The 21,108-nt window shown below is 36.3% G+C and overlaps 1 protein-coding gene across 1 annotated transcript in view; it reads left to right on the top strand.

The window, feature by feature from the left end:
* LOC133323488 (maternal protein pumilio-like) overlaps positions 1–12,629 on the top strand; it is a 91,541-nt gene extending 78,912 nt beyond the window's left edge. The window contains exons 6-7 of the mRNA XM_061532410.1: positions 12,158–12,446; positions 12,510–12,629. Coding sequence (XP_061388394.1) covers positions 12,158–12,446; positions 12,510–12,629 — 409 coding nt within the window. The remainder of the gene's footprint in view (positions 1–12,157; positions 12,447–12,509) is intronic.
* The last annotated feature ends 8,479 nt before the right edge of the window (positions 12,630–21,108 follow it).

Below are 21,108 nucleotides of genomic sequence, written 5' to 3' on the forward strand. Positions count from 1 at the left end.
GATGGTAGGGATCTAACAGCTTCGGTCGTGGGGGACGAGACATATGCGGCACTTGGCGTGTTTGCGAGGGAGGTGTTTACTAGGAGAAGGACTAGACTTAGTGGAGGTGATCCTCGGAGCTAGTCGTCATCTGGTGTATGGTCCTGTTCATGAGCTGCTTAGCGTTTCCCTGTGCCGGCTCATCGTTTTGCTGGCCTCGGAGGTTGGCAGTTGAGCGGTATTGGTGTGTGGCTCCATTCTGTGGAAGTCATGCACCGACTCCGCTAAGCTGCCGTGGTGAGTGGTTGCTTGCTCGTGGTGTTGGTGGTTGCTGGTGCCTACTGCATTGTCATGCCTATGGTAGTGTAGTGGCGCTTGGGGTGAGGTGTGTGGTTGCGCTGGAGGTGGTGTTGGTTTGGTTTGTCGCTCTGCGTGTGTGTGTGTGTGTGTCTGTATGGGTAGGTGCTGGTCGCTGTGTCTGTTGGTGGTGCCGAACTGTCCGTATGGACGTGTTTGGCTATGGCCATTGGTTGATGGTTTTCGGGTGTTTGGTCCGACGGGCTGGACATTCGTGAGGGTGTCTAGTCACTGTCCTGAGTGTGTGATCCGACGGGCCGGATACCCGAGTGGTTATGGTCACTGTCCTGTGTGGGTGTGAGATGTGTGGTCTGATGGGAGGTTGTGTTGCGGTGGTGGTTTCGGTCGCTGGTTGTCTGTTGGTGGTGTCGAACCGTCTGTTTAGACGTGTTTGGCTGGGGCCCTTGATTGCTCGTTGTTCGGGTGCTTGGTCCGACGGGCTGGACATCCGTGAGGGTGTTTAGTCACTGTCCAGTGTGTTTGATCCGACGGGCCGGATACCCGAGTGGTTGCGGTCACTGTCCTGTGTGGATGGTTGTGTGGACTGTGGTGAGGTTGGGAGGTTTTGTTGTTTGGTGTGTGTGTGTTGTGCGGAATGCCCGTGAGGGCATTCTGGTGTTCCGGTGGTGTGTTTGGTGTCTTTGGGTTTACTAGTCCCGGATCGTGGATCGAAACTAGTAGGGTCACCATTCCCGAACTTTGTAGGCTTGTGGAATGATCATTGGGTCAGGATGGAGACGGTGTGGGAATTAGCATCGAGAGGTGTTGGTTTTTGCATCTGTTTTCATCCTCTCTTTATGGTCATTCCATTGTGGAGAGCCTGCAGTTACAAGTTCAAATGGTAGTAGCTTCGGCTACGAAAACGTGCAGAGTTTAGTCTGTGGGGGACCATTCCCGGACTAGCAGGCTTGTGGAATAATTGTTGGGAGGGGTGAGATGCATGGTGGCTACCAATATCGTGTGATGTTGGTGGCCACTTTTGCATTGTATCCCCTTTCAGCAATTGTTTCATTGTAGAGAGCCTGCATGTTTAGTCCTAATGGTAGTAGCTTTGGCTATGAAGCTGGGCAGAGGCTATAGTCTGTGAGTGACCAGTCTCGAACTGTTTGGGGTTCTACTGGTAATAGCTTTGGCTATGAACCTGACCGAAGGTTTCGGTAGCACGGGTGTCAGGGCCCCTAGGTCTGCGGATCTAGCCTGGCAGTTGGTGTTGGCCCTTCGGGGAGCATCGTGCTGGTTGTGGTTTGTACCCAAATCGCGGGGAGAGCTTTGACTCGGTGTGGAGTTGCATTACAACCGGGTGCCTGACCCATAGAAAGGCAGGAGTTTTAGATGGGCTCCGCTCCTCATCCAAGGAGGTGATCGCGTCCAAATACGTGTGATCGATCGATTGGTACCTGCATTTCGGTGTGGGGGCGTTGGTTGACGCTTTGTATTAACTGGTGTTTACAGCACCGTGGGGTAAGACCGCAAGGTAGGTACCCACGTACTCTAAGCATCTCTGTGTGTGTGTTTTTTTTTTAATACAAATAAATTATTTCGACCTGAAGAGTTTGTTTCTTGAAATATAAAAAAATGAACTCTTCTATATTTAGAAAACCACCAGGCTATCTTCTGTGTATAGAAAACCTCAGCACCTATTATGTATACAGAATTCCCCTAAAGGTTTCCTGTCCTAATAGAATACCACTAAAAATCTTCTGTGTATATACATCAATTTTCCAAGTTTAATAAAATTTTTATCAACACTTCTTTTTCAAAAAAATTAAATTGTACAAGGAAAAAAATCGCAAATGACATAATTGCCGCAAAGATGAGCATTATTACATAGCAACCTGTTGATGTTAATAATAATGTGTATCATAAAAATAACAACAACAGCATGAACATAAAAATGGTATTACTTGGCCAATAATGGTGGTTTATATATCCAACATCATCCATCGCCAAACCGACAAACGTCATAACCAGTTTTTACTATCAACAAAAACAACAACAACAATAGCAAAAAATGCCGGTTAACATATATTTTTGCTCTTACCACAGCAGTTGGCCAGCAAAAAAACACAAGGCACCAACTCAAATAATTCATGGTCAAAATAATCATTTTCAAAAAAACTTGATATCCACCAAAGCTTTGCTTGAAAGTTAAGCTAAGAGTGTGGCTGGCTGAGTGGAGTGGCTGCGGCTGTGTAACATCGTTACAAACTTCATTACTACTACTCGGTGGCTATTGTTATCGTCATCGTCACAGTCGTCATCACCATCGTCGACGTCTCGTTTACTATGTCTGTAGGTATCTGACGTTGCTGGCATTACAACATTTTGTAATTGCAGGGCAGGGTAATGTAATGCGATATTTGTGGTTTGATGATATGCAGCTGAGCTGCATACATGGGTAGTAGTTGCTGATAAAATGCAAAGTGGCATAATTAAAGAAAATTTTCGAATTGAAAATCCCGATGTTTTGAATTTTGCTTTCTACTGACGGCTATTAAAAGCCTGGAGAGCTCAACTCTATCCCTTCCCGCACCACATAGTACTTGTTTGATATATAGGCTAGTCTACTGTAGACAATTGTCCTACCCTTCCCTGGAAGAAAATAAGTCCCTCTATTCATCTTTTATTTAGTACATAAACGATGAAATTCTTCCAATTAAAATTTTTGTTTATTTATTTTTTTCACCTCTCCGGATTCGTTTGTCATTTTTCTTTTTAATTTTTTTTATTGTATCACGTTTCTTTGATCATAAGATTGTTACAATTTTTTGCTTCGTCATTACGATTTCTAGCCGATATATCTAAAAAAAAGTTTTAACCTCTTAACCGCAATTAGAAATAGCAAATGGGGTCAGCACTGATTGTTGGCGAACACGATTGAGTGAAGTGGTGTTTATTAAAGAAAAATGGAAAATAGTCAGCGTGGGTGATTGTTTTATACCCTATAGCTCAAGACCACCAACACAATCTCCTGGGGTGTTATGTGGGCATGTGATACTCTAGAGATTCTTTAGACAGAAGACTTTATAGGGTGCCTTCTAAACAAAGAACATATCTTCTACAAATAGAAGACTTCCATTCCAAAGGTCCTCTGAAGATATAAGACCTCAAATGGCAAAAATATCCTAAAAGTTTTCTATAGGCTAACTATAAATGGTATTCTATTGGCAGAATAATAGAGTCGTTATTTAATAGATATAAGAACTCTTAGAGGATATTCAAGACTCTGAAGAGAACTTTCCAGAAATTTTTCCGAAACCGTATTCTTTTGTAAAAAGTTATCCCGAAATTTTCTATGGATGGAAGACCTCCCCGAGTGCCTTACTATGTTAGACTACTCCTTGAGATTATATAGAGGCAAAATAACTTTTAGAGATTTATATGCATTGAAGTCCTCTTGAAGGCCTTTCAATACCTTCAGATAAAGACCATTTTAGAGGCATTCTATTGACAGAATACTATCCAGTGATGTTTTATAGAGACAAAAGATCTTCGAGAAGTCGTTTTAGAGGACCTCCTAAAGAATGAAGAGATCTTCAACAGACGGAAGACATTTCTCCTTCTTCTATAGATATAGAAATACATTTTAAGATCTTCCACATAAGAAATGTCTCTTGAGATCTTTCATATAGGCAGAAGATCTCCTGCATTCTTCTATACAGTCCTCTCTTTACCTCCTGAAGTCTTCTACAAACAGAATATTTTATATATGAAGTCATCTATAGACAAAAGACCTTCTGAGACCTCCTGAGGTTAGAATACCTCAGATAGATACCTAATGCGGTCTTCAATAAACAGAAGGCATCCTGCAGAAAAACTCCATAGGCATTATGTATAAGGAATATCTTCTAAAGGTGTACAATACGTAGAATATCGTCGGAGGGCTTCAATATACATTACATCTCTTGAACTCTCCTCTATGAACAGAACACTTCAAATAAGTCTCTAACGAACAACAGAGGAAGAACATGTTCAGGGCCTACCGGAGTTTTCAGTTTAGATTATTTTGAGATTTTACTTTGAAGGACGACTATCGGAAAAGGGTTTTTTTTTCTAGGACTATCAAAGAGTGGATTTAAAAAAAAAATCCGATGCCCGTTTCGAAAAATATTCTTTAAAAAACTCGGCGACTAGACCCCCGATGCCCGTTTCGAAAAATATTCTTTAAAAAATCCAGGCCTAGACATCCGATGACCCTTTGGAAAAATATTCTTTAAAACATCCACGTCTAGTCCTGCGATGACCCTTTGGAAAAATATTCTTTAAAAAAATCCACGCCTAGAACTCCGACGGTCCTTTGAAAAAATATTCTTTAAAAAATCCACGCCTAGACCTCCGATGGCTCTTTGGAAAAATATTCTTCAAAAAATCCACGCCTAGACCTCCGATGGCCCTTTGGAAAAATATTCTTTAAAAAAATCCACGCCTAGAACTCCGACGGTCCTTTGAAAAAATATTCTTTAAAAAATCCACGCCTAGACCTCCGATGGCTCTTTGGAAAAATATTCTTCAAAAAATCCACGCCTAGACCTCCGATGGCCCTTTGGAAAAATATTCTTTAAAAAATCCACGCCTAGACCTCCGATGGCCCTTCGAAAAAATATTCTTTAAAAAATCCACGCCTAGACCTCCGATGGCCGTTTGGAAAAATATTCTTTAAAAAAATCCACGCCTAGACATCCGATGGCCCTTTGAAAAAAATGTTCTTTTAAACCTCCACGCCTACACCACCGATGGCCGTTTGAAAAAATATTATTTAATAAATCCAAGGCTAGATCTCCGATAGCCCTTTGAAAAAATATTCTTAAAAATTCACGCCTAGACCTCCGATGGCCCTTTGGAAATATATTCTTTAAAAAATCCACGCCTAGACATCCGATGACCCATTAAAAATAATTCGATGACCCTTTGGAAAATATTATTTAAAAAATCAACGTCCAGACCTCCGTTGGCCCTTTGAAAAAATATTCTTTAAAAAATTCACGCTTAGACCTCCGATGGACCTTTGGAAAAATATTCTTTAAACAATTCATGCCTAGACCTCCGATGACTCTTTAAAAAGTAATTCGATGACCCTTTGAAAAATTTATTTAAAAAATCCACGCCTAGACTACTGATGGTCCTTGAAAAATATTCACTGAAAATTACAGGACTGGAGGACATTATTCCTTTTCAAAAATATTCATTAAAAACCAGACCTCTTTGTCTGTGGAAAAAATATTTTATAAAAATCTGCACCTGAAGGATTTGTTGGTGATATATTTTATAAAAATCTACGCCTTGAGATCTATAAGTCCTTTGGAAATATTCCTTAAAAATCAACGTCTATAGATCTATTGAAACTCTACAAAATATACTTGAAAAAATCTACACCTGGAGCTTAGTTGGGCAAATAGAAACGTCATTACCAATGGCGTTAATAGCCTCCATTTACATTTTTCTATTTCATTAAAAATCGTTTTAAACAATTTCCAGCAGCAATTAGCTCCATTAAGTTTAGTAGGGAACTATTAGCGGCAGACGAATTCTACTACATCATCTGTAGTACTACAACTAGGCATCACCCTCCCTTTAACTTCTCCTCCCCTTAAAAAATGATTCTAAATCATTAACTTGTCTGAATGTTAATGACCTCTAAAAGCAATAACAAAAAAAAAAAAAGAGCAGATACAACAACAAAAAATCTGAACAACAACAATAATGAAATTAGCTGTGAAAACTGAATTTTAATTTACGAGCAAATCCCAGCAAAATGAAAACAATAATCACAACGACAACAACAACAAAGACGTCTATGACAATCATAAATAAATAAATTATTTAAAAATGCATTTAGAAAAAAAGAACTGTGACAAAACAACAACAACGAAAGCGTGAAAAAACGTGCTGCTCCAACTCTGATTGCAAAGTGGTGCTTAGCCGACAAAAAATTATTTTTTTCTCTTCTTTCTTTTTTGGTCGTCACACACACACACATTCATATTCAATTTTCCATTTCATTCAATCGCTCGCTCGTTCGCTCATCCGCTGTTTGTCATTTTAACCATTCATGGAATTTGTTATGAGAACGATTAAAGCAATGGATAGATGATAAACGGTTTGTGGTGATTCATCCGACACTAATAGCCATACCATTCCGAATCAGAATTTATAGTTTATGATTGCTTGTCTTTTTAAAGTGACAACAACAAAATGCTGTTAACGAATATTTTCTAAAGCAACAAAATAGACAAGGTGAAATGAATTTTAAATAATATTTTTGCAGGATCATCGGATGTTTATGCATAGATTATTTAAAGATATTTTCAAAGAACCGGAGATCCATGCCTCGAATTTTTTAAAGAATAGTTTTCAAAGGATACACAGACTTTTAAGGACCAGCAGGCCTGCTTTCTTATGCTTTTTCCAAAGGATTAAATATAGCGTGGATTTTTAAAGAATGATTTTCAAAGCACCGTATGATGTCAAGGAACCATCCGAGAATTCTAATTTTTAAATATTTTTTTAATGACCGTTGGAGCTCCAGGCGTGGATTTTTAAAGAATATTTTTCAAAGGACCATTAGTCCTCCAGGCGTGTTTTGAAAGAATAAATAATATTTTTTAAAGCATATTTTTAAAGGACTTACATATCTTCAGGCTTGGATTTTAAAGCATATTTTTCAAAGGCATATTTTTCAAAGGACTTACAGATCTTCAGGCGTGGATTTTTAAGATTTTTTGAAAATACCATCAGTCCTCCAGGCGTGGATTTTTTAAAGAATGTTTTTCAAAGGACATTCATATCTTCGGGCGTGGATTTTTTTGAAGAATGTTTTTCAAAGCACCTACAGATCTTCAGGTGTGGATTTTTAAGATTTTTTGAAAGGACTATCAGTCCTCCAGGCGTGGATTTTTTAAAGAATGTTTTTCAAAGGACATACAGATTATCGGGCGTGGATTCTTTAAAGAATGTTTTTCAAAGGACATACAGATCATCGGGCGTGGATTCTTTAAAGAATATTATTAAAAGATTTTTTTTCAAAGGGCATACAGATCTTCGGGCGTGGATTTTTAATGTTTTTTGCAAGGGACCAACAGTCCTTCAGGAGTGGATTCTTAAGATTTTTTCAAAGGACCTACAGACCTTCAGCCGTGGATTTTTTCAAGGCACAAACAGTCCTTCAGGCATAGATTTTGAAAGAATATTTTTTAGAGGACCATAGGAGGTCCAAGCGTGTATCTTTAAAGAATTTATTTTGAAAGTAGTAACAGAGGCTGAAAGAGGTTTGATATTTTAAAGAATATTTCTCAATGGATTAACTGAGGCCCAGTCGTGGATTTTTTGAAGAATTTATTTTTCAAAGGCTCATCGGAGGTCTATGCATGAATTTTTGTTAGAATATATTTAAAAAAAACAGCAGATGACGAGGTTTTAATTTTTAATGAATATGTTAAAAAAACTCCCTAGGAGTGGATTTTTTAAAGAATATTTTTCTAAGGAACATCGGAGGTCTAGTCGTGGATTTTTTTATTTTTGAAAGGACTAACAGCAAAGGAATCATTTGTGTTTATATAACAAAAAGGAGGGCCCAAAGGCGATTAAAAAAACAATTTGAGGACAATTTGAGTTACGTTAATTAAAAAAAAATATAAAGATCCAATCAAGCGTGGGTTTTTATACCCTACACAACTATGTTGTCAGGGTATTATAGCTTTGTGCAGCACCAAGGTTTTATAACGCCGCGAAATATTGGTCTAAGACCCACCTTTATGTATACCGATCGTAATATCTCGACTAGCTGAGTCGATCTAGACATGTGGGTCCGTCCGTCCATTATAATTTGTAAACACGATACAGGCCACAGTTATGCACCAATCTTCATGTAGGATAGGTTCGGCCCAATGAAGACCCCTATTGTTTTTGGTAAAGATCGGTTAATATTTAGGGGATGAAATGGACCAAATATTTACTTTTTGTCGGTTTTTCTGATCGCTCCAGATGGTGCAATTATGACCCAAACATCTCGAATTTTTACATGGAGAAGGTATTGGGCCAAAGAATAAGCATGCCTATTTTGATAAAGATCGGTTAATATTTAGCAGTTCAAATAGACCTTGACTTTTGTGTGAAAAATTACACAATTTGTATTCTATAGAGTATATATTTACTCCTGAAGGGCATAGAGCCGAGAAGTTGATAGTATATCCAAAAGGAGTTGTTGGCCTTTAAATTGATGCCAATCATATTTTTGTATGTACTCGGATGCGGGACTTAAACTTAGATATTTACTGGTGCTTATATATTCAGATATTATTTAGTAACCCATTACCCCACTAGAGGGCGGAAATATAGCGCTGATCGCTTTGAAAAGTTCCATGAGGTTCTAGTTATGGCCAAGGACAATGCCTATAATTTTCGGTGATGATCAGATAATAATATTGGAATGAAGTGGACCGAAAACATATTTTTTTTCAACTCGATCAACAGGCCACAATTGAAAGCTCAACATCACAACATAACTCACGGTAAAGAGAATCTGGACAAGTACAGCCCTCGTGTACTGAATATTAGAAATATTTGTTGACATCTAGTCGGTCTAGAGGGTGCAAATATCGCGAAATATTACCCAAGCTCTGAATGTAGAACCATAGAAAGTTAGATTTTCGTCGAAGTTGTGTTAGGGTATCATATGGTCGGCCCCGTCCGACTATACTGCTCCGCTCACAGGTTTCCAATACCTTTGAAATACCGAAGCAACACTTTTTTCAATGATTCCGAGCATCTTGTTTAACATAATATTATTTCAACAATCCCGAGAAGTCAATTTTGTATTTTTTTAATATTCCAAAATATTCTAAAAAGATTATAAAACAAATATTTTTTCGAAGGCCCCAAATTTAATTTTTCAAAGCAGACAAATAAAAAAATTCAAATATCTTAGGAGTTTTATAAAAAATTTACGCCTTATGGTTGTCTTTAAAAAAAATCTTTACAAAATCTACGCCTTAAGGTTGTCTTTAAAAAAATCCTTTAAAAATCTACGACTTGTGTAGGGCTCTAAGAAATTCTTTAAAAAATCTACGCCTTATGTAGGGCTCTAAAAAATCTACGCCTTATGTAGGGCTCTAAAAAATCTTCGTCTTATGTAGGGCTCTAAAAAATCAACGCCTTATGTAGGGCTCTAAAAAATCTTCGCCTTACGTAGGCTCTAGAAAATCTGAGCCTTAAGTAGGGCTCTAAAAAATTTACGCCTTATGTAGGGCTCTGAAAAATCTACGCCTCATGTAGGGCTCCCAAAAATCAACGCCTTATGTAGGATTCTGAAAAATCTAGAAGAATTCTAGAAGAATTCTTTAAAAAATCTACGCTTTATGGTACGGTTATAAAAAATCTATACAAAATTACCCCTAAAAAAGAAAAGCTGTCCAATTTTTTTCAAATTTCGAACAGAAGCCTCGATCTGTTTTAAAAATATTTTTTCAAGGACCAAAAAAAAACCTTACTGACCTATATCTGCCAACAAGATCATCATATAGTTTGACAATAGCAACAAGCTAATCAACTGTTAATTGATATCAAATCTTGACAAATAACAATCAAATAACAAAACTGCAAATCAATAGCAACAACAACCATAACAAAACAATCACAACAACAACATCTCAATAATCACACCATTTATACAAACAATAAAACAAATCTAACAACAACAATCAATTAAATTGCCATAAATCTATTGACTGAATTTGCAATGGGGTTCGAACAGCAGCAGCAACAACAACCATCTGTGTGTCTGTCAATTTGCAAACAATAACTCAATGCAGCCACCAGTCGGAGAGACGACAACAACGGCTGGAGACTATAATGGGTGTATACATCAACGATACCCACAGCTAGTTGCAGCTCGAACAAGTTGTAGTTAAAAAATAAATAAAAAACTATCATAGTCCAACAGCTAGTTAGCCCACAAAGTAAAAAAAAAAACAACGGCGAGCAAGCCAACCAGCCAGGCAGAAAGTTAAAACAAAAGACTTAAGCGCCAAACTTGTTAAGTTAATCGATGTAACACAAAAAACAATAACAATAAGGCACACGAGCGATCAAATGATTACTGATATTGTTTATTGCAGAGTCAATCAAAAGGTGTAATTTTATTAATAATTTTTATTAGCGTATATGTTTTTAAAGATTTTTTTAGAGCCCTACTTAAAGCGTAGATTTTGTAAAGAATTTTTTCAAGGCTCTACATAAGCCGTAGAATTTTTAAAAGATTTTTTTAGAGCCCCGCATAAGACGTAGATTTTTAAAATAACTTTTTTTGAGCCCTACATAAGGCGTAGATTTTTTAAAGAATTTGTTTAGGGACATAGATAAGAGCCGTAAGGCGTAAATTTATTAAAATTTGGATCCCTACATAAGGCGTAGTTTTTTAAATAATTTTTTAGGTCCTCTACATAAGGCGTAGATTTTTTAAAGAATTTTTTCAAGCCTCTACATAAGGCGTAGATTTTTTAAAGAATTTTTTCAAGCCTCTACATAAGGGGTAGATTTTTTAAAGAATTTTTTCAAGCCTCTACATAAGGCGTAGATTTTTTAGAGAATTTTTTTAAGGCCAACCATAAGGCGTAGATTTTTTAAATAATTTTTTCAAGGCTCTACAAAAGGCGTAGATTTTTAAAAGAATTTTTTCAAGCCTCTACATAAGGCGTAGATTTTTTAAAGAATTTTTTCAAGCCTCTACATAAGGCGTAGATTTTTTAAAGAATTTTTTTAAGGCCAACCATAAGGCGTAGATTTTTTAAAGAATTTTTTTAAGGCCAACCATAAGGCGTAGAATTTTTTCAAGCCTCTGCATAAGGCGTAGATTTTCAAAATAATTTTTAAGGGTCCTATATAAGGCGTAGAGTTTTAAAATAATTTTTTAGGGTCCTATATAAGGCGTAGAGTTTTAAAATAATTTTTTAGGGTCCTATATAAGGCGTAGAGTTTTAAAATAATTTTTTAGGGTCCTACATAAGGCGTAGATTTCTAAAATAATTTTTTAAGGGTCCTACATAAGGCTTAGAAGTTTTAAATAATTTTTTAGAGCCCTACATAAGGCGTAGATTTTTTACATAATTTTTTAGGGTCCTACATAAGGCGTAGATTTTTAAAATAATTTTGTTAAGGGTCCTATATAAGGCGTAGATTTTTAAAATAATTTTTTTAGGGTCCTACATAAGGCTTAGAATTTTTAAATAATTTTTTTAGAGCCCTACATAACGCGTAGATTTTTTACATAATTTTTAGGGTCTTGCATATGGCGTCGATTTTTTACATATTTTTTTTAGATTCCTACAAAAGGCGTAGATTTGTTAAATAAATTGTTTAGAGTCCTACAAAAGGCGTACATTTGTTAATTAATTTTTTAGAGTAGATTTTTTAAGGATTTTTGTAAATACATGCTATGCTTCTAGGGGATATATTGTGTGAACCAATACTGTTACCGTGCTGTAACATTTGTCCCAAAACTTGTCACAACTTTAACATTGTCTAATTTTTTTTCTGTTATCTGAGTTCAGAAATGATTTGGATCTCTGCTAACTTTTAAAATATCCCTTTTCATATTTCATATTAAAGCTAAATATTCCCCTTTGCCAACATAGCACTTTGGTGTATGTCTCGGCTACAAGAAAAATATTTCCATGTATTATAGACAACAACCTTATCGATTAAATATATTGTACAGTACTTTTAACATTTCCCTTTATAGTTAGACATACTGTAATCACCCTTAACATTTTCTTTAAGGCAATTTAATAACCGTTACGTTTAAATTATCTTTTCTTCATCTTTACAGTCGTACACCCGGCTCCCGCCAACCATCACCAGCCGAAGAGACCCTACCACGTCCACCAACACTACTCGATCCCTCACAACACCCGGCATTTCCACCACATGCATTCAATCATATGTTGGGCGCCGCCGGTATGGATCATCCCGGTAATTCGTCCGCCAATACGGGTGCCGGTGGTCCCGGTGGTCAGGGTCAACAGATGAACTCATCATTTCCACATCATCAAATGCCGCAAATGAATCAGCTACAGCCACCGGTTATGAACGGTGTGGGTGGTATGCAAATGGCTCAGGTAAGTTTTAACACGTTTTTAATCGGAATATGTGGAATAACTTGCGATTTTTTTTGGTTACAGAGTCCCATGATGAATCACCAAGGTCAACAGGGTCCCAATCAAATGGAATCACCAGGAAATCTATTGCAGCAACAGCCTCCTAATTTTGATGTACAGGTGAGTCGGGAGAATTATAATTAGGTCTTAATTACAGGAGGCATTATTTTTGAAGATGTAGGTTTTTCAAATAATTTATACGAAGCTCTGAATAAGTCGAAGATTAAAAAAAATTAAAAGTGCAGCATAAGGTGTAGATTTTATTTTTTAGTCCAGCATACTAACTTACGTAGAGAACGGTCCTTCCATAAGCCGAACTTAAAAAAGATTTCCAAGCGCGTCGGTCTTGTGTGCATCTCCTCCAATTAGAAAGACGAATCTTTCCATCTGATTCGTGGCCTTCCCCTTCTACGGGAACCATCAGTAGGTTCGCTTTTATATGACTTTTGAGCTGGGGCATTCTCATTCATTCGCCCAACATGGCATCGCAGTAGCTGCAGCTCAATACGACTGACTATGTCGATGTCCGCGTATCAATTTTAAAGCTCGTGGTTCATTCGACGCCGATATTCACCGTCGACGCAGATCGGCCCGTAGATTTTTCGGAGAATTTTTCTTTCAAACACCGCCTCATCTGCTTGTGCAAGTACCCATGCTTCAGATCCATGTAACAGCACGGGTGGTATAAGCGCTTTGTAAAGAGTGAGTTTGGTCTGGCGGGAGGTGGCTTGTTTCTAAACTACTTACTTAGACCATAGTAGCATCTGTTGGCCATCACAGTAAATGCCGAATTTCAAAACTGATGTCATTCTTTTTGTTTATGGCGGTACCAAGGTATATAAAATCTATAACTACCTCGAAGTTGTAGTTCTCAAGTTCCACAGTTGGTCCGAGTCTACTGGATGTCTTGGGCGTTGATACCCACTTTGGCAGACTCCTTCACAATTTGTTCAAAGGTAGCTGTTACCGCTCGCAATGTTCGACCCATTATATCGATGTCATCGGCGTAGGCTAGTAACATGTGTTGTTTGGTGTACAGAGTGCCATTTCTGTTCACCTTTGCCTTCCGTATGACCTTTTCCTCTGAACGGATAGGGCTGTCGAATGCGGCTTTATAGTCGACGAACAGGTTGTATGTTTCGATGTGATTTTCGTGGGTTTTTTTTTCCAGGATTTGGCGCAGGGTGAGAATCTGGTCAATGGTGGATTTGCCAGGTCTGAAGCCGTATTGGTATGGTCCAATAATGTCATAGACCTTTGGCTTCAATCGTTCACACAGCACACTGGATAGCACTTTATATGCAATGGGAAGGAGACTTATTCCTCTATAGTTGGCACATATCGTCTTGTCTACTTTTTTGTGCACAGGACACAGGATGCGGAGGTTCCAATCATTAGGCATGCATTCTTCTAGCCAAATTGTACTAATCAGCTGGTGCATGCTGCTTACCAGCATCTGACCACCAGTCTTGAATAGTTCGGCTTGTAAGCCATCGGCACCTGCTGCTTTATTATTCTTCAGCCGATTAATTGTTTTTATGACCTCATCTTGGCTAGGTGGTATACACTCTATACCATCATCCCTTAGTCCAGCATAAGGCGTATATTTTTAAGGGTCAATCATAAGACGTAGATTTTTAAGGGTCAATCATAAGACGTACATTTTTATTTTTTTAAGGTAAATTATTTTAAAAATCTACGCCTTAAGGAAGGCTATATAAAAATTATTTTAAAAATCTACGACTTAAGCAAGGCTATATAAAAATTATTTTAAAAATCTACGGCTCAAGGAAGGCTATATAAAAATTATTTTGAAAAAACCACGCCTTAAGGAAGGCTACATAAAAATTATTTTAAAAATCTACGCCTTGAGCAAGGCTATATAAAAATTATTTTAAAAATCTACGCCTTATGGTAGGCTATATAAAAAATATTTTTAAAATCTAAGCCTTGTGGTAGGCTATATAAAAATTATTTTAAAAATCTACGCCTTAAGGAAGGCTATATAAAAATATTTTAAAAATCTACGCCTTGTGGTAGGCTATATAAAAATTATTTAAAAAATCTATGCCATATGAATGCCTATAAAATATTTTTGTTATGTTTTAAAGCTTAAATGCCATTATGGAGGACTTCATTGAAGCGAAAATGGAAGTGAGAAGTAAGCTATTACTTGATAGCCCATAAAAGTCAATAACCACAGAAAAAAAATAATAGCAAAAAATCGAACGACTGAGACACCCACCAAAAATGCATAGAATATTTTTTTACGCTGTCAATTCGATTAGTTGAAAATTCTTATACGCATTTGGATGGCTGTCCAGTATTTTTTTGTTCTTCCTCTGAAACTCAAATCCACCATTCAATTCGGTTCCACAGCAATGGCAGATGCAAAAGTAAATGGTTATATGCGGAAAAAAGGATACAGGATAGGATGAAGTTAAAACTACAGTTGGTAGTAACAGCATTGATACCCTTCCTATATACCACCCTCTCCCCTGCGCCTCTCCCCCAAAAATGCCTCCGGGATAAATAGACAAAACTTTCCACACATGTGGTTTTTTGAGTGGCAACATGTCTGGCAGAAAAACAAGTAGAAGAAGACTACGACGAATGGCAAGCGAATTGAACATGAAACTTGAGCAATATTGACTGCATTTCATTACAAACCGAAACGAAAAAAATTGAGAGGAGGAAGAAAAAACGAAGTAAAACTAACTACATATTCTGGCTACAAAATTTATTCCATTACAATGCACACACACACATATGTCTGTAAACATGTGTGTGTATGTTACACACATTCCAGTAAATTTCAATATGCCCCTGCCTCCCTCCCTTCGCCTAACAAAGTTTTGCGGTAAAGAAACAATTTGCCAGCCATCCGAACATTGCGGGACAAACACTTTTCAACACTTCTTCTATCAGGCGGACCAACCAACCAACCAACCAGCCAGCCACTCAGTCAGTCAGAAATGCAATGAAGTACAAAAACCAAATTGCAATGGACATTGAAAACCAAAGAAACACCATTGCCTCTCCTTACCTACCCTTTCCGGCACGTAAAACTTTCCACACTTGGAAGATTCCTTTCAACAAAAAAAGAAAACCCAACTACATGACGGCTTGATAATTCCACAAGGAAATCAAATGACCATTAATATATTCCTTAAAAAGGAATATAAATTATTCAATAAAAGCATGTTCGTTCGTGGCTTCAGTATTTTTTTGCCAAGTATCTTGCCAACGACAAATTAGGTAGGAAGTACAAATTGCAGTTGGAAGAAGTTGTTGATCAATTACATATGTGTGAAGTCTGTAATCAGATGGAATGTGTTTTTTTGTGTGGTGCATACTTTTGGGCAAAAAAACCCATACAAAATATTTTAATTCTGGAACTGAAGTCTAGATACTGTAAACCATTTTTCTATAGACTTCTATAAAGGGTGGATTTTTAAAATAATTTAAAATAATAATACGCCACAAGGCGTAGATTTGTAAAATAATTTTTATATAGCCCACCACAAGGCGTAGATTTTTAAAATAATTTTTATATAGCCTACCACAAGGCGTAGATTTTTAAAATAATTTTTATATAGCCTACCATAAGGCGTAGATTTTTAAAATAATTTTATATAGCCTTCCCTAAGCCGTAGATTTTTAAAATAATTTTTATATAGCCTTCCCTAAGGCGTAGATATTTAAAATAATTGTTTATATAGCCTACCAAAAGGCGTAGATTTTTAAAATAATTTTTATATAGCCTACCACAAGGCGCAGATTTTTAAAATAATTTTTATATATCCTAATAATTTTTATATACTAGATTTTTAAAATAATTTTTATATAGCCTACCACAAGGCGTAGATTTTTAAAATAATTTTTATATAGCCTACCACAAGGCGTAGATTTTTAAAATAATTTTTATATAGCCTACTACAAGCCGTAGATTTTTAAACTAATTTTATATAGCCTACCACAAGGCGTAGATTCTTCAAATAATTTTTATATAGGCTATCACAATGCCTAGATTCTTCAAATAATTTTTATATAGGCTATCACAATGCCTAGATTCTTCAAATAATTTTTATATAGGCTATCACAATGCCTAGATTCTTCAAATAATTTTTATATAGCCCAGCACAAGGCGTACATTTTTCAAATAATTGTTATATAGTTGCCATAAGGCGTAGATCTTTTAAATATTTTTTTTTTTTAAATAATTATTTTTATATAGCCTACCATAAGGCGCAGATTTTTAAAATCGTTTTTATATTGCCTACCACAAGGCGCAGATTTTTAAAAGAATTTTTATATAGCCTTCCCTAAGGCGTATATTTTTAAAATCGTTTTTATGTTGCCAACTACAAGGCGTGGGTTTTTAAACTAATTTTTATATAGCCCACCACAAGGCGTAGATTTTTAAAATAATTTTTATATAGCCCACCACAAGGCGTAGATTTTTAAAATAATTTTTATATAGCCCACCACAAGGTGTAGATTGTTAAAACAATTTTTATATAGCCTACCACAAGACGTAGATTTTTAAAATAATTTGTATATAGCCTACCACAAGGCGTAGATTTTTTAAATAATTTTTATATAGCCTACCGCAAGGCGTAGATGTTTAAAATAATTTTTATATAGCCTACCATAAGGCGCACATTTATAAAATAATTTTTATATAGCCTACCATAAGGCGCATATCTTTTAAATAATTATTTTTATATAGCCTACCATAAGGCGTAGATTTTTGAAATACTTTTTATATAGCCTACCACTAGGCGTAGATTTTGAAAATAATGTCTATATTGCCTATCACAAGGCGTTTTTTTTCTAATTCCTTGCATCAGGATATGTGCGTATGTCGATTCCTGCTCTGCCAAACAATTCAACAAATTATTAAATCGATTCCCCTTTCTGATTGTTTTGTTTGTTAATTTTTAAATATCCCCCCTATGGCAATCCAATTGACCTGAATATTTAAATGGTTTCCTCGAGTTATTCCGGAAAAGTTTTATCCCACCGCCCGACGTAAGCCCTCTTAGCCAATAGTAGGCATTCGGATTTTATGACTCCCTGGGGAATTAATGTCATTGTAAAATTGCTGAGTTAAATGTGTGCTAACTCTTCCCTATTCTCTCCTATGTCCCCCTTCTCTTTTCTTCCCTCTGATAGTTTGAACTACTTAAAATTGAAGTTTTGCATTTGGCCCATTTGTGTGTGTGTGTCGGCAATTTGCTGCAATCCACTGTAAATGGTTCGCCCAACCCACTCCGGAATCCATATCCTACTACTCCGTATGGCCATCTCTGCTGTGAATTGTGAATCCCAACAATTGTATTTACTTGTTGAATTTATTGCCTCTGAGCTGTTGGAGTTAATTTCTGCACCAGTATTGGCTTGCCGGGGCACTTTTGAAATTTCTGAGTGGAATGTTGAATTAAAAAAAAAAATAGAGAAAAATTGGGGGAGTTAAAATTGCTGAGCAGAAAAAAAGGAAAAAAGCAATCGGATTTATTAGCCACAATTGTCAATGGCAGATTCTAATTTATTTTTCACAAATCAAATTGAGGATGCCTAAAACTAGGCAATGGTTATGATAGCAACTAAAAGTAGACAATATACGTGGATTTTTTAAAAACATATTTCCAGGGGCCTACTGCGTAGATTTTTAAAAATATTATTCAGAGCCTAACTTTAGGCATTGATTTTTTCCGTGGTCTACCTATGGGCGAGGATTTTTTTTTTAAATATTTTTCAGAGCCTAACCATAGGCGTGGATTCTGTGGTCTATCCTTAGGCCTAAATTTTAAAAAAATATTTTCTGTGGTCTATCTTTATGCCTGGATTTTTTTAAAAATTGTTTTTTTGTCTATTTTTAGGCCTGGATTAAATTAAAATATTTTCTGTGGCCTAAAGATAGGCTTGGATTTTTGGAAGGTCTACCTTTAGGCGTGGATTTTTTTAAAATATTTTTAGAAAGCCTACCTTTAGGCGTGGATTTTTTTAAATATTTTTAGAGGGCCTACCTTAAGGCGTGGATTTTTTTTAAATATTTTTAAAGGGCCTACCTTCTTTAGGCGTGGATTTTTTTAAATATTTTTATAGGGCCTACCTTAAGGTGTGGATTTTTTTAAATATTTTTAGTGGGCCTACCTTCTTTAGGAGTGGATTTTCTTTAAATATTTTTAGAGCTCCTACCTTAAGGCGTGGATTTTCTTAAATATTTTTAGAGCTCCTGCCTTAAGGCGTGGATTTTTTTAAATATTTTTAGAGGGCCTACCTTAAGGCATGGATTTTTTTTTTTTAAATATTTTTAGAGGGCCTACCTTTAGGCGTGGATTTTTTTAAATATTTTTAGAGGACCTACCTTAAGGCGTGGACTTTTTTTTAAATATTTTTAGAGGGCCTACCTTAAGGGATGGATTTTTTTTTAAATATTTTTAGAGGTCCTACCTTAAGGCGTTGATTTTTTTGTAAATATTTTTAAAAGGCCTACCTTCTTTAAGCGTGGATTTTTTAAATATTTTTAGAGGGCCTATCTTAAGGTGTGGATCTTTTAAATATTTTTAGAGGGCCTACCTTAAAGCGGAGGGTTTTTTAAATATTTTTAGACCTCCTACCTTAAGGCGTGGTTTTTTTAAATATTTTCAAAAGGCCTACCTTCTTTAGGCGCGGATTTTTTTTTAATATTTTTAAAGGGCCTACCTTGTTTAGGCGTGGATTTTTTTAAATATTTTTAGAGCGCCTACCTTAAGGCGTGGATTTTTTTTAAATATTTTTAGAGGGCCTACCTTAAGGCGTGGATTTTTTTTTAATATTTTTCAAAGGCCTATCTTCTTTAGGCGTGGATTTTTTTTTTTAATATTTTTTAAAGGCCTATCTTCTTTAGGCGTGGATTTGTTTTTGTAGTTTTGTCCTCTGGCCTATCGAATTTCCTGTAATTAAAAATAAATATTATTTGCACGATACCCTTGTCATAAGAGACTGCCTAAGCCTCAATTCCTCCCTTACCACCTAGCTTTTGTAGTGTTTTCCTTTTGCTTGTTTTTTTTTGTTTTTCCATATCAATTTCCATTCACTTTAATTTTCGATTTCCTCTGCAGTAATATTTTTCATATAATATTCTGTTGTTATTTTTGTTATTATTGTATTGTACTTGTCACTCGTGACGTTTGGCAAGTACGATGGTGACGATGATGATGATACACCAAAGGCAAACACTTGAAACTAAAGGCCTGCTCAACAATACAATGAGTGTCTTCACACCTGTAGGTTGTGAGCAGGGTAGGTTGAAGGGGGTTTGGTTGGAAGTTAGTTTTGGTGCCAGCTATTCGTCTACCCAAAGGAAGGATATATACTAAATATGAATATTTATTAAACATGATATCCAATTTTTATACCCTTCACCACACTGTGGTACAGGGTATTATGTCTTTGTGCATATGTTTGTAACAGGCAAAAGGAAACGAGATAGACACATGGTTCCTTTTGAGAATATGCATAGAATCACTTTCTAAGTCGATTTATGCATGTCCGTCCGTCTGTCCGTCTGTCTGTCTGTCTGTCTGTCCATGTTAAATTGTAAACAAAGTACAGGTCGCATTTATGATCCGAATTGAATGAAATTTGGTATAGGTCACTTATTCGGCCCAAGGACGAACCCTATTGAAATTGGGAAAAATCGGTTCAGATTTAGATATAGCTCCCATATATATATTTAACCGATTTAATGTAAACGGCCCCTATATATCTTTCGATTTGCACGAAATTTGGTACAGCTTAATCATTTAGGTCTAGAATGATGTCTGCCAAGTTTCGTGAAAATCGGTCCAGATTTAGATATAGCTCCCATATATAGTTTCGTCCGATTTCATGTATATGGTGCCCCAAAGTTCCTATATATCTTTTGATTAGCACGAAATTTGGTATAACGTACTGAATTGAGCCTGGAATGATGTCTACCAAGTTTCGAGAAAATCGGTCCAGATTTAGATATAGCTCCCATATATAGTTTCGTACGATTTCATGTAAATGGTGCCCCAAAGTCCCTATATATCTTTTGATTTGCACGAAATTTGGCATAACGTACTGAATTAAGCCTAGAGTGATGTCTGCCAAGTTTGGAGAAAATCGGTCCAGATTTAGATATAGCTCCCATATATAGTTTCGTCCGATTTCATGTAAATGGTGCCTCAAAGTCCCTATATAACTTTCGATTTGCACGAAATTTGGCATAACGCACTGAATTGAGCCTAGAATGATGTCTACCAAGTTTCGAGAAAATCGGCCCAGATTTAGATATAGCTCCCACATATAGTTTCGTACGATTTCATGTAAATGGTGCCCCAAAGTCCCTATATAACTTTCGATTTGCACGAAATTTGTCATAACGTACTGAATTGAGCCTAAAATGATGCTAAGTTTCGTGAAAATCGGTCCAGATTTAGATATAGCTCCCTTTTATTATAGATTGATTTTAAGTAATTGACGTACTAAGGAACCAATAGAAACAAAACGTTCTGAAATTAGTATAACCTAACCTGTGACAAGTTTGTTTGAAATCGCTTAATATTTGGATAGAGCTTCCATATATATTTTCGACCGATTTCAAGTAAAT

The sequence above is a fragment of the Musca vetustissima genome, unplaced genomic scaffold, assembly GCF_032173495.1.
Source record: "Musca vetustissima isolate MV318-11 ecotype Yass unplaced genomic scaffold, APGP_CSIRO_Mvet_v1 utg2323, whole genome shotgun sequence".
Taxonomy (NCBI): Eukaryota; Metazoa; Arthropoda; class Insecta; order Diptera; family Muscidae; genus Musca; species Musca vetustissima.